The sequence below is a fragment of the Apodemus sylvaticus genome, chromosome 10, assembly GCF_947179515.1.
Source record: "Apodemus sylvaticus chromosome 10, mApoSyl1.1, whole genome shotgun sequence".
Taxonomy (NCBI): domain Eukaryota; kingdom Metazoa; phylum Chordata; class Mammalia; order Rodentia; family Muridae; genus Apodemus; species Apodemus sylvaticus.
The window spans coordinates 79,109,348-79,124,063 of NC_067481.1; the positions used below are offsets into that span (position 1 = coordinate 79,109,348).

At 46.9% G+C, this 14,716-nt stretch overlaps 1 protein-coding gene across 2 annotated transcripts in view; it reads left to right on the forward strand.

Moving 5' to 3' along the window:
* Positions 1 to 12,538, forward strand: part of Cyfip2 (cytoplasmic FMR1 interacting protein 2) — a 119,311-nt gene extending 106,773 nt beyond the window's left edge. For both annotated transcript variants that reach the window (XM_052195804.1, XM_052195805.1), the window contains exons 29-31: positions 5,569 to 5,807; positions 7,354 to 7,501; positions 9,933 to 12,538. In XM_052195804.1, the coding sequence (XP_052051764.1) occupies positions 5,569 to 5,807; positions 7,354 to 7,501; positions 9,933 to 10,100 (555 nt within the window). In that variant the 3' untranslated portion in view covers positions 10,101 to 12,538. The remainder of the gene's footprint in view (positions 1 to 5,568; positions 5,808 to 7,353; positions 7,502 to 9,932) is intronic.
* Positions 12,539 to 14,716: the final 2,178 nt, after the last annotated feature.

Here is a 14,716-nt window from a genome sequence, read left to right on the forward strand (position 1 = left end):
TTGAGTTCTTTCTTCTCCACCCAGCGTCGTGAGTTCTGCTAAGAAAGAGGGAAGGAAGTCTACTTAAACAGCGTCGTCCATCACACCCCTGCCAGATACCAGGAATTCTGTACCACTGCCTATCAGAATTAAAGCTCCACGGGCTCTGAGTCTACACTTTACATCTAGGTATCTTAAGAAACTAAAGATCAGGAGATGCTGTGGCCATATGGTTTGTTATCTGTGAGGTGTTAGTCTGACAGTATGTGGCATTCCGTGTAGTACTTTGTGCTTGTAGATTCAGCATTATTAAGTATATAATAATGGAAATGAAATATTAAATCTGTCGGGCAGTGGTGGTGTACACCTTTAATCCCAGCACTTGGGAGGCAGAGGCAGGCGGATTTCTGCGTGAGTTTCAGGACAGGCAGGGTTACACGGAGAAACCCTGTCTCAAACAACAAGAAAGAAAGAAAGAAAGAAAGAAAGAAAGAAAGAAAGAAAGAAAGAAAGAAAGAAAGAAAGAAAGAAAGAAAGAAAGAAAGAAAGAAAGAAAGAAAGAAAGAAAGAAGGGAGGGAGGGAGGGAGGGAGGGAGGGAGGGAGGGAGGGAGGGAGGGAGGGAGGGAGGGAGGGAGGGAGGGAGGGAGGGAGGGAGGGAGGAAGGAAGGAAGGAAGGAAGGAAGGAAGGAAGGAAGGAAAAGAAATTAAATCATTAAATCTAGTGCTTCATCTAATGTTGCTAGGTCTTAAAGTTACATTTCTCACAGCATTTTCAAAAACATCCACATATTCAGGAGTTAAAGCCACCCTTGGACTCAGCTTCCTTACTGGGCTTCTCACCATGATCAGAAGAACCCAGACTGTCAGCGGAGGGTAAGAGGTAGCCACTCTCCATCCCCACAGATGTCAACGGGAGAAGCCGCCACCTACGAGAGACCCCCACTGTAAACAGTGATAACCATAGAAAGTGTTGGGGTCTCTGGCTCACAGCAGGGAATTCAGGCACTGTAGACTCTTCCCACTTTTGGGGCAGCAGAGATTGAACAGAGAAAATTCCTAGGATGACTTCCTTTTAGGGAGAAATCCCACAGGCCAGAGGCATGCTGGCGGGCCTGCTGCTCGCTGGGTGTCATCCTGCAAGCATCCCGCTCTGCGAGCCCAAGGGGCCTGGCTGTGCTCCCGCTCAGGGCTGTGCATTCCTCCCCCATTCTGCTGAACACCATTTCCTTCGCCCTATAGAACTTTCCATGTATCCAGTGTTGGGTATTTAACAAGACCCTAGCTTGATAAGTCGCCTATCCTCAAGGAATAATCTAACACTACAGTCAGGTCAACATGAAAGTATAAACAGGGGTTACTAGGGAGTGGGAAAGCGGGGCTGGGGGAAGACCATAGAGTAGGACTGAGGTCTACTGTACCCCATTATTGTGTGTAAGTGATGTGTGAAGAAGAAAACTAAGTGTGTAAGGGCTCAGTGGGTAAAGGCACTTGCTGCCGAGCTGCCCGGCTGACTGGGAGCCCCAGGGCCCACATAAAATGATTCAATGCAAATTGTCCTCCGAGCTCTAGATGTGTGCCAAACACACGTGTACACACATGCTGAATGTGCACACACATAAATAAAAATACAGTGTCATCAACCCATAGGCTAAATAAATAAATGCTAACAAATTGTGAACACTGAAGCTGGCCAACTAGATCTTCTCTTCTGCCTGATCTTGTATGGTGTCTGGGTTGATCACAGAGGACACTGTCGATGGCAGATTTAAAGCAGGGAAGGTTGAGCAGTGTGGCCTTTGCATTTGTTTCTGAGCAAACTGAGGTGACCTGATTTTCAGCCAGCACCATTGTTCCCAGCACTCCCCTCATGTGTCACATAATCTCATATGAAACATTTTATCTCACTGCCTTTGTTTTCCCATCTCTGAAATGGGATGGTAGCTGTTACACACACAGACACACACACACACACACACACCAAGCTGGCCTGCCTTTTTTAAAGTCAGTATCTTCTCTTTTGAAGTCTGTTATATCATTAACAGCTGGGGAAATAAATCATTTCCAAGATGACAGGGGGTCAAGCCACTGATCAGGGAGGGAAGATCTCTGCTGATATTCCACTTGGTAAAAATCACTGTGAGCCTTGTTTCCCTTCCCAAGTACTCACCGTAGGTATTCATACCTGCTCTCTGTCAGGGCTCAGCCTTTGCTGAGGAAACACTGGTGTTTGCAGAAAGGTTAGTGAATTTATACACACACACACACACACACACACACACACACACACAAAGTAGGATCTGCATTTCTTGCCTGCTAATGGATAAATCAGAATTCCTAAAGATGCAGAAGGCCATAGAAAAGAATATTGAGAAGCTATGGGTGGAATCAGGTGTTTCATGTAATCAGAGTTCTCCATGACAACGGTGGGCGGGGCAGGGGCTTGGGAAGACCCCCACTGTGTAGACCAGAAAGTAGGTAAGAGCTCCTTTAGGTGCTGTCCTTTGTACATTAGAGCAGACCACAGACTGGTTGAATTTGCACTGAGCACTAGATGACCTCTTTTTCCTGTACAAAGTAAGTGAGGGAGGGCTGGGTGAGCCTTCACTGGGTGAAGGGCTTTCCGTGCAAACATGAAGACCTACGGTCAGGTCACCAGCACCCACGTAAAAGCCAGGAGTGGTGACAAGCCTGTCACCCTAGCCATAGAGGAGGGGACAGACGGACAACTTAGGGGCTCGCTGGCAGCCAGTCTCAGCCATACAGTGAGTTCCTGGTTCAGTGACAAACCCTATCTTTAAAAATAGGCAAAGAGATCAGATAAAGGTACCCAAAATTGGCCTCTGACTTCCACATGCACACACACAAGCAAAGCACATGTGTGCACATATGTGCATGTACATACAAAATGATGTACCAGAAAAGACAACAGACTCACATTCAAATAACAAATATGCCAACATACAGGAAAAGTCCCAGATTGTCATCAGTCTGTGAAGTGGGAACCCGAGGTCCATCATCCAATTTCTAATTTCTCCTTTTGATAAAGACATTTTTCTTCATGTCCTTGAGACTCAGTCACTGTTGTATAGGGGAAAAAACAGCTTTTGGGGGAGGGGGTGGAGGGTTGAGACAGAGTTTCCCAGTGTAGCCTTGGCTGTCCTGTCCTGGAACAGCCTGTAAACCAGGCTGGCCTCCAACTCCCAGAGACTTCCCTCTGCCTCTGCCTCTGCCTCTGCCTCCCAAGAGCTGGGATTAAAGGTCCCACCACCATCCAGCTAGCAAAACCTTTTAAAGTATTTACATTCCCTAACTCCCAGTAAGATAACATAACAGTAGATGATGCTCACAAAATGTCATGTCCACAAGGAACTGCTTTAGAATTGTCCCCAGGAGTTAAGATTTGTGAACCAGCAAGGGTAGAAAACTAAATACATTTATCAGAGGCTGTTTTAGGATAGCCACCTAAAATCCATGGCACTGAATGTATTATGGAAATGAGTTTTAAATTAGAGATATGTTAAGTAAAAATGTAATAAAGATGATCTGCTATCTGCACACATATATCCATATTCATAACTGCAAATGATCTATGTGTTTTAAGAAAGCTCTTCTCTGGGTGGTGAGATAAATGGGCTATTATTGTCTTTCTTATACGTTCTTTAAATTTTTCCCCAAATTTTACCCAGTGAACGCATATTTCTTTTGTGATTCACAGAAAGAAATGGAAGGGCAAACACTTCTTCAGGGAAGGGTCAAGGCCCCTTCTGTTGGCTATAGTGGACAGAAACCTGAAAGCCAAGCCACAACTTTTATAAACTCATTTGTCAATGTTTTCAAACCAGGATTCCCAGGTGCTGTCTGATTCAGATTAGCCAGGAAGTCTGCAGATTAATTAGAATACCAGAAGTCCCTTAATTTGCTGGTGAGAACATACATGGGTCCTTTATTTACTGAGCATCTCCAGGAAGCCATGTTCTTCACACGTAGAGTGCTGAGCAGAACAGAGCAAGCACACAAAAACCCAGAGTCCAGTACCAAGCTCATGCTATCCTATGAGCGCTTTATCTAGCTAGCCATGGCGGCTCGGGTGGTCTCCTGGGCCACGAACCGTCTGCAGTGCAATCGAGTTGATTCTGCATGAATCACGGTGCCCCCCTGATTCGTGAGACAAAGGTGTTTCAGAGATACCCGCCAACTCTTCCCCAACCTACTTTTCATGTTATAGTTGTCATGGCAACTACACTCAAGGCCCCCCAATCTCTGCTTCCTGATTTATTTCCTTCCCTGGGTTTACTTAGAGGCTGCCCTCTGTGGTCAGGGGGATGGGAAGGTCTCCAAGAAAGAGAGCTTTGAGGGGGAGGTCCAGTGGTCCCTTCCAGCCTCCTACAGAATGGGCTTCTGAGAACCCTTCCTCCCACTGGGAGCTGATCCCAGATGTGTCCCGTGGTCTGGTGTCTCAGAAGCCAGCCTTCTTTAGCCTTGTTCCCAGACAGAAAGACCTGGCATTGACCTTAGACTGTAATACGTGTTCTGCAGAGGCTTTCGGCACCTCTCCTCTTAGATGTTTTCACTCAGAGCACAGACCCTGGTGGGAGACGGTCGTGTGTTTGATGTGCCGGTCTGCCTGTCTGATTACTCGAGATGCGGTAGCCAAAACCAGATGAGAAGCTTGTTTGAGTTACTAATAGAGACCATTCGCCACCATTGTCAAAGAAGGGTTTCTAACTAGAGGAAATAATTCTCTGAAGTCAGTGGCAAATTTTAAAACAGTAACATACGTTTCTTCTAGCACATTCCCCGGTACAGAACTATTTTAAAAGTGAAAAGCCCACCCATTTCCCGCAGCCCATCTGCACCCAAGACTAACTCGACTCCTCCTAAAATGTTTCTACACGCACGCCCCACGCATGCGCTGTCCATCTGTGAGGTTGTGCTGGTGCTTGAGGGCATTGGAGTAAATGTCATTCTCTCCGACTTCACTTCATAATTTAACTATACGCTTCTTTGAGCAGAATCCAATTTAAACCTTTCCTTAGCTGCACCTATGAGCTTTAGTTTCCTCGCTCTTGAATAGAAATAACGTACCCGAAGAATTGGACAGAGCCACCGCCCATCAGGAGCCTGGTGTGCCACACTGGTAGTAGTGTTACATTATAAACCGATAGGAACACTTCTGACGTCTGTGAACCTAGTTAGCCATCCTGGCCTCTCCAGTGCCTTGATTACAAGCACACACATCATGCCCAGCTTTTTAATGTGGGTTCTGGAGAACAGAACTTGGGTCCTTGTGCTTGCTGAGAGCCGATTTCTTCAGCCCCAACTGGCCTTTGAGACCAGCATGTGTTTCAGATAAAATCAGTCTTCTGTTGATGGAGGCCTGGATTTTACTTACCATGGATAACAGTTACCATAAGACTTTCCGTGCCCTCAAGTTCTTAGGCTCAGTGCCCTGCTCTGGGAAGGGTACCAGTCTAGTGAACAAGTTCTAGATGTGGCTGGCACCAGTGTTAGGGACTCTCTAGTGGAAGTAGGGCAGATGAGATCTCAGATTTGGATGATGCGGTGTTAACATACGCTTCCTGTCCCAGCAAATCGCCATCGCTCGGGAGGGTGACCTGCTGACCAAGGAGCGGCTCTGCTGTGGCCTGTCCATGTTTGAGGTCATCCTGACCCGAATCCGGAGCTACCTGCAGGACCCCATCTGGAGGGGCCCGCCACCCACCAATGGCGTCATGCACGTGGATGAGTGTGTGGAGTTCCACCGGCTGTGGAGCGCCATGCAGTTTGTCTACTGCATCCCTGTGGGGACCAACGAGTTCACAGCTGAGTGAGTGCACCCTCTCCCCTTCCCTCACCACTGGGATGTGCTAGCCAGAAAGGAGAACAGGGGCTGAAGAGGCTTGAACGATGACATGTATTGGTCACTGTGTCAGTGCTGGGCTTGGCAACCGTGGACTGTTCTTGGCCTCCAGGGGTTAAAGAGGTCACATAGAATATGGAAGTACATATGTCAAAATATTGCCTGGGGCAGGGTGGAGACAAGGGGAAGATGTTGACACCAGAGAATGGAACTTGGGTATCAGGTGTGAATTTTCACAATAGAGCTGACCCTATAATCATATCTGGGATGGTGTCTGTGAAGGGGAATAGACAGTTCCGGAAAACCAATAAATGGCAGTCAGCAGGATCAGGGCCCAAGACTGAAAGAATCCCATGAGTGTCAGCCTTTTAGCCCCTGAACATTCACCTTTCCCCTGCAAAACTCCACTTAGGAAATGAGGAGCCTTTTGGGTCACCCACAGTCCTGTCAGCAGAGAAACAGGAGCAGAGCCCCTCTCTTCCTGCGCCTATCTAGCTTCATACAGAGGGTGGTGTGGCAGAGGTGACTAGCTGGTCCTTTTGGAACTAAAAGCAGGGAAGGAAGGAGTGGGGAGGGGAAGAGAAAGAACAGTTGGATGGGGAGGGCGGGCAGAGGGGCTGTGTCCTTCCAACCCTGTGACGGGGAAGTGGGGAGCTGCCCGGGGCAGGCTGGGTTACTACTTTAGAACAAAGTAAATAAGAATTACCCTATAGTCATCCACATGGCTCTTGGGCATTGTGGCCTACATACAGTAGGGCTTCTGAGAGGCCAAGGAGCCAACACAGCCTCCTCTGACTGAGCTCTGGTGACAAGCCATGTGAGTCTCAAAGGCTAGTTAGAGTTGAGGAGATGGCTCAGGGTAAGACTTGAGGACCTGAGTTCTGTCCCCAGAAGCCATGTTTAAAAAGCCAGGGGAAGAGCTGGAGAGATGGCTCCGTGGTTAAGAATACCATACTGCTATTGCAGAAGACAAAAGTTCAGATCCGAGCTCCCATGTTAGATGGTTTACCATTGCCTACGTGACCAGCTCTGGGAGGACCCCTGCCACTGGCCTCTGTCTCCTGTGGGTACCTACATCCATGTGTGCACATCTATACACACATACATTGTTAAAAATATACATCTCAAAAAAGCCACGTGGGGCATTGTGCACCTGTAATAGTAATCCTGACACTAACAAAGCTAAGACAGGAGGATACCTGGGAAGACCGTTGACCAGTTTCACTCTCAATCTAGCCAGTGAGTTGAGCAGTCGCGCTGCATTAGCCAGCCAGATTGAGGGGCAGGGACTGAGAAAGCAAGATAAAGAGCAGTAGAGGATGCGCGCCAACCTTCGTCTCTGGCCTCTGCATAGATGCGTGGACCGGCGGAGAGACGGAGAGAGGGAGTCCGATTGTGTTTCTCTTTGTGTGTTCCTCTTTTCCTCCGAGCTGACTGTTGTCTCCTCGGGGATAGCTGTACTTTGGCGAGGGCTTTTCCCCTCCGCTTCTCACTGTTTCCTTCCCTACCCCAGGCAGTGCTTCGGTGACGGCTTGAACTGGGCCGGCTGCTCCATCATCGTCTTGCTGGGCCAGCAGCGGCGCTTTGACCTGTTTGACTTCTGTTATCACCTGCTGAAGGTGCAGAGGCAGGACGGGAAGGATGAGATCATTAAGAATGTGGTAAGCAGAAATGGCTGGCCTGAGAAGTGAGGTCGGGCAAGAGGCTGTCTCAGGGAAGGAGGCGGATGAAATGCTTATGGAGGGAGAGTGGTGGCTATGCAGACACTGAGAGTTGGAGACACAGAAGGATAGACTGGGTAACCCTGAGAAGCCAGCCTGGACTCCTGACAATGTTCCTTCCCTGTCCCAAGCAGACCCCTATGGGTGCTGGCCACCATTGCCACAACACACTAGACACTACAGCCGTGGCTGTTGGGTGCTGTGGTGGGGACTCATAAGAGTTGGGACTTGGGTTGGATGACAGGCAGTACATGGGGCCAGTGGCCTGGATGGATTCCAGACACAGGGCACAGCTGCCACACAGCGTGGAGGTATATATAGGTGGGTGGCTAACCAGTGGTCCTCAACCGCTGGGTCATGACCTCTATGGAGGGCGGTGCATATCAGATATCCTGCACATCAGCTGTTTACATTATGATTCAGAACAGTAGTAAAATTACAGTTATGAAGTAGGAATGGAATAGTTTTATGGCTGGGAGGTCACAATATGGGAACTGTATTAAAGGGTCACAGCACTAGGAAGGTTGATCTGTCTGGGCTAGCCCAAAGGAGTGGTCTAGGAGGATGTAGGAGCATGGGGGAGAGCATTTCCGGTATACAGTTTGATGTTGAGAATTTTCATTTTCTCCTGCTGGAGCCTTGTGTCCATTTAAATAACTCCCCAGTTCCTGGCAGCCGCCATTTTTCTTTGTCCTATGAATATAAGGACTTTGCGTACCTTATATGAGTAACAGCAGTCTCTGTTATTTCATAAGGCTCGTCCATGTCACAGTGTTTCGGAATCCCATGCTTTTATACTTAACTAGTACTTCATCACATGCCAAGCACACACTCCACTGATGGGCCCTTGTATCCACCCATCTTAACAACTATAATAATAGAATAATAATAGAACTACGAACTTATACAACTTAGGCATCTTACGGAGTCTCGCCTTCAGTTCTTTGAAGTATACACTCAGAAGACTAATTGCTGGACCGTCTGGTAACTTTAATTTTTTGAGGAACGGCCAGACTGTCTTCCCTGATGGGTGCACTCTTTTATATTTCCAACACCACCACCCAAGAACACAGAGTTCTGTATATCATTGGATCTTCGTGTGCCTTCTGTAGAGAAATGCCTTTGAGTCTTTTCTCCAAATTGTAATTGCTGCTTAAATTTTCCTCATGTTTACTTCCTTTGTGAGCATGTGTGTATGTTTGCAGAACCCTGCCACAGCACATGTGTGTGTGTGGGGGGGAGGGGTCTGAGACCAACTTAATGACGTCAGTTCTCTTCTCCTGACGTGGGTTCTGGGGATCCAACTGAGATCCTCAGACCTGGCAGCGCTTTTACCCACTGAGCCACCTTACTGGCCTCGGATTATAGCATTCATATGTTCAGAACAGCAGCTCCTTGCCTGTTTTATAAATACTTCTTTTCATTCTGTGGCTGATGACTTTTAATGCACACAAGTCTTCACTTCCCTCTACATTGGCTGCTGGGGACTTTGGTGTCATAGCCAAAAAAAATCTTAGAAGCAAGCACAGCTGACACCATGGTGATTTACTCCTGTGCTTGCTTCTAAGAACGTCGTAGTTTGACTCATGTTGAAACCTTTTATTCATTTCCAACTTATTCTTGGATAGAGTCTAAAATAAGGTCTAACATTCATCTGCATAGGAATCCATTTGGAGAAAAGGTTGCCCCTGACACTCACACATACTTCATATGCACTTGTCGTCCTGTTCAGTCATTTGGTTCAACACAGTTTGTTTCTAGTCTTACAGTTCTATTCCATTGGTCTTCATGACAGTGCGGCAGTGCTTTGATAATGGTGGCTTTATTATCAGCCTTGGAACTTTGGGAACTGTCTTAATCAGGGTTTCTATTCCTGCACAAACATCATGACCAAGAAGCAAGTTGGGGAGGAAAGGGTTTATTGAGCTTACACTTCCACATTGCAGTTCATCACTAAAGGAAGTCAGGACTGGAACTCAAGCAGGTCAGGAAGCAGGGGCTGATGCAGAGGCCATGGAGGGATGTTTCTTACTGGCTTGCTCCCCTGACTTGCTTAGCCTGCTCTCTTATAGAACCCAAGAGGACCAGCCCAAAGGTGGTACCACCCACAGGGGACTCCCCACTTGATCACTAATTGAGAAAATGCCGCACAGCTCATGGAGGCACTTCCCCAACTGAAGCTCCTTTTTTTATGATAATTCCAGCCTGTGTCAAGTTGACACACAAAACTAGCCAGTACAGGAACTGTAGAGAAGATCTTAAGAGAAATATGACTATTGGAATGTCAGGAGTCTGGATTGCAGCCCCCTCTCTGCCCCCCCCACCCCTCACCCCCACACCCGCTAACCTAAGCTTCTGCATTCTTCTACAGCCCCTGAAGAAGATGGCTGACCGCATCAGGAAGTACCAGATCTTGAACAATGAGGTATTTGCCATCCTGAACAAGTACATGAAGTCTGTAGAGACAGACAGCTCCACTGTAGAGCACGTGCGCTGCTTCCAGCCCCCGATTCATCAGTCTCTGGCCACCACCTGCTAGGTGGAAAATCCTGCAGACCTTCAGCCTGGAGCAGCAGGAGCAGCAGCAGCAGAAGAGAGACCACGGTGGTCAGCCTACAGCAGGTCCAGCTGACAGTGTGTGGGACAGGCCTGGAAGGAAAAGAAAACCTCCCCCAACACATCTATACCGCTCCCTCGAGCTGGGCTCCCGCATGTTCTCCCATGATATCTCCATGGTGGGTTCTCCATAGTGTAAATGAAAAAACAACAACAACAACAACACAGGGCAGTGTGTGCTTCCTTCTTTTCTTCCCCCCACCTCAACTGTATTTAAGAGCTACTGTTTCCACCCTGCAGCTGCCCGCTTCATCTGTGATTACTTCCCAATACCACCTCCCAAAATTGTAACCCGCTATCTGTATTTGATCCAGCACTGTAGTCTTAGAGACATAGAAGAAGGATGTAGTCATAGCAGAGATGCCGGCCTGGCCCACTGGATGCCTCAGCTTACTGGCCCATCTTCTGTGGCTTCTCCCTCAAGTTCCCTAGTCAGAGCACTTCCTGCTCTTGATGTTAAGGGGTCCCACCACCAAAGTTTGTTCTGTGGTGAACCAGGAAGAGGTTGCTGATGTCAAGACAACAGATGATATTGACCAGGATCTCTTATATAGCCTCCCTAAGACCCACCCAAGACCCTCCTTGCAGAACAGCCCTAGAGAGAATTAAGGCAGGCTTGCAAAAGCATACGGCACTGGGTAGAACTAGATGAAGAAGATGTGAGGGAGAGAGATCTGTCAGCACAGGGCAAAACTCCAGATCCCGAAGGAGAAGCGTTAGGCCTCGTCAATAGTGTGGGAAGATGAGGCACTCCTGTTCCTCAGGCAGAGGCTTAGCACTGAACCACATGGGAATCCACATGGTCAGTCATAGCGCTACACCCAGCATGAGTGAGTGACCGAGTCTGCGACTGCTTAACACACAACCTTATCCAGGAAAATCTCCCGAGAAAGAAAATCTAAAGGGGTGACTTCAATTGGAGACAAGGTGGCAAGGAAGAAAAAAATTTTGTCAACAAGCTTTCTTTCAATCCCCAGGCCCCTCCCCTCAAACAGAGCAAACTGGAATTTTCATCATGTCAGCTACTAAAAGATGCTTAGAATGTCTCTTCCTTTTGCTCATGCTCAGTGTTGGTGTAGAGTTTCTTTCATGGAGGCGCATTAACTTCTATGTTCCAGACTACCAAAATCCCCTGCACAGTCCCCACGTGTAGCAGATCTTTAAAGAGATTGCCCATGTCTCCATACAGAGCTAGTCATCTGACCTGCAGAGAGAGGACATAGCCCTGAGCCCCCCAGGACATAGGAATGATACTCCTCTACCAGCCTGGGGAGGAGGAAAGGCAGGAACAACCATCCCCTGCCCCAGAAAGTGACTGATACCCATCACCATATTTTAACCACACAGAGAACAGAAGAGATGTGTATAACCAGCACTTTGCCAGACAGGCCCACGTACCCCAGAGGAGGTCATGTAAATTAGAACCCTTGAGGATGACACACCTGAGTGTTCACTTGTGGACACTAACTCTGAATCTCTGGGAATCAGGCCAGAAGATCTGCCTCTTCCCAGTTATATTACTGCACACCAGAGACTCAGGGCCCTTACTGTAGATTGGACAACTCCACTAACTCTGGACTCTGTGGTCTCTCTGAGCAAGAATAGGCGTCATTTGTAGTGTGGGGTTGTGGTTAGGAATGGAAACGGTCCAGTCCTCCTATCTGGCACTGATAATTCCTAGTCTGGTCATTTTGTAATGACCATAGATGTATCCCCGAGGCAGACTCCACTTTCCAGATCGTCAGCTCTGGCTGGGGATGGCGTGTGAATAACAGATTTCCCTTGCTGAGGCCCCCCTCACTGCTCTGCTGAGATTTGGGCTGTTCACGTCATAAGGCTGCCTTCCTGGCAGCTCATCCCTCCCACCCTGCACTCCTGACCCCAACAGTTGACCCTCTGGGAAGAGTCACATTCTCCTCAAGAGATTTGATCCCAATCAATTGAGGTCCTCGCTTTGAGGACAGAGATTCCATTTCTGTAGCACTTGTCTGCAGACACTGGACAACTTCAATGCTCTCTCCCCTCTAGCGGTCCTGGCCACCCCCTTTTGATTTTTTTTATCTATTTAAAAATCAAGAAAAAAGCTTAGATTTTAAAATGTTTTAAAAAGAATTCTGTTTCAGAAACTGTCAAATGTGTACCATATTTGTATTAAGAGTTGTTGGGGATTTTTTGTACAATGAATTTACATTTATTTATGTGAACTTATATTTACGCTCGTGATCAGATAATGATGTTAAATTCTTAAATCCTATTTGCTATGCAGCTGAAGATGATATTTTGATTTGTATTTTGGGGGTACCTGTGTTGAGTTGATAAAACATTTTCATCTCCATTAAAACTGCTTCCAAACCAGTTAAACCAGCATCTGTGTCCTGACTCTTTGACCACATTCCAGTCTTCATTGATCTATGGAAGCCACATTAAAGCCCATGTCTAGACAAAATGAAATAAAATGCGGGGCTGGAGAGATGACTCAGTGGGTAAGAGCACCAACTGCTCTTCCGAAGGTCATGAATTCAAATCCCAGCACCCACATGGTGGCTCACAACCATCTGTAAGGAGATCTGACGCCCTCTTCTGGTGTCTGAAGACAGCTACAGTGTATTTACATATAATAAATAAAATATATATATAAACAGAGAAACCCTGACTGGGGAAAAAAACAACAACAAAAAACTTCTAAAAAAAAAAAAAAGAAAAGAAAAAGAAAGAAAATGGAAGAAAATTATAATGTACCACATACATGCACCCTAAATTAATAGATTATTTTGTTTTCTACCCACATGAATTATAACTTTAAAAAAATAAATTAGTAGCTGGGCAATTGCGAAGCACAGCTTTAATTCTAGCACTGCAGAGGCAGAGGCAGATCTCTCTGTGAGTTTGAGGCCAGTCTGATCTACAGAGGTAGTTCTAGGACAGCCAAGGCTACACAGAGAAACCCTGTCTCAAAAAAAAAAAAAAAAAAAAAAAAGGTAGGTAGGTAGACAGACTGACAGATAATAAAACTGATTTGGGGTATAGGAGGTTGCTCAATGGTTAAAACATTTGCTGAGCCAAGTGTAAGGACTAGCATTCAGATCCCCGAAACCCACATAAATACCAGGCAGACGGCTCATCATCTATAATGCTGGCCTCTGAAGGTAGGACCGACGACCCGCAGCGCAAGGCAGCCGGTGAGTCTACCATGCCACTGAGCTCTGGATTTAATTGAGAGACTCTCTCTCAATAAAGAAGGCCTAAGAGCTTTTGGGTATGATTCCTGATATCAACTTCCAGCCTGCATAGGCACACACTTTTTACACATGGGTGTGACCACAAACAATGCAGACATCTACAGATGCGCACCACACACAGAAGTTGTTCTGAGAGGAAAGGCTGGAAACTAAGATGAGGATGTTTGATGTATCTAGGCACCATACTAAATTTAACCCTTCTTTTTAAGCATCTGTGCCATCACTGTGGGGTGCACACTTTACACACATTTTTATAGAAGAGTGGGAGACTATTTTCACACAGATACCAAGTAGCAAAGCTAGGATTTTAAGAGAGTTCTAAAACCTGGGCTCCTCAGACCAGATCCCCCAGACTAGACATGAAAGTTTGGTCACTGGGTTTTCTGGGGCAGTAAGATTGATCAGAGTCTGGTATCAGGAGGGAACCCAGCACGATAGCTACCAAGTCCCCAGGCTCAAGGAGGACTCATGGCTGGAAAGTCATTGCTTTTAGAGAAAGCATTGATTACATAGCAATTAGAAGGATGGTTTAAACAAGCATCATGGACTCAGGGACTCACATGCCACAGTTTCCCCAGATTTCCTAATGACCATCTACTTCAGCTGCATGCTAGAGCCATGAGGGACCACCTTGCTGCCAGGACGTGGGCCAGCCTTCAAGCTCCCCAGACCTCGGTTTTCTACCAAAGCTCGCTCCCAGCCATTGTTCTAGATGACTTCCCAGCAGCGTCCTTTGAAGGGCCTGGCGACCAAACACAAAACCCTTCTCTCAGCTACCTCTAAAAGTTGTCATTTTTGCATGAGTGATACCCGATGCAAGGCTACAGACTCTCAGGAAGTCAATACCACCCACAAAAGACGCTGATAAAGCTCCTGCAGTCGACCCCAAGAAAGAGGTGGATATAAAGAATTCTAAAAATTCTCTTTAAGAAGTTCAGGGAACTGCAGGAGTAGACAAAGCATTAAAACAAATATGGGGAAATACATGAAAAAGTAGAAAGGGGCTGAAGAGAGAGGGAGAGAAGGAGGGGTTGGGGAGGGAGAGAACGAATGAGACTATTCAGCAAACATTAGAATAAAAGAAGGGAAGGACCCAAACTTTCCTAATCTGCAGAGAGACACCAACATAGACACAAGAAGCATAACAATCCAAACCCAAGAAATAGTTCAGCGAAACCTAGAACATTCTAAGTATTAAAAATCAAAGCCAGGAAGTGGGGAGGTGACTTCCTCAGTGATGTTTGCCTCACAAGCATGAGGATTTTTGTTCAAGTCTAAAGCACCCATGTATAAAGCTAAG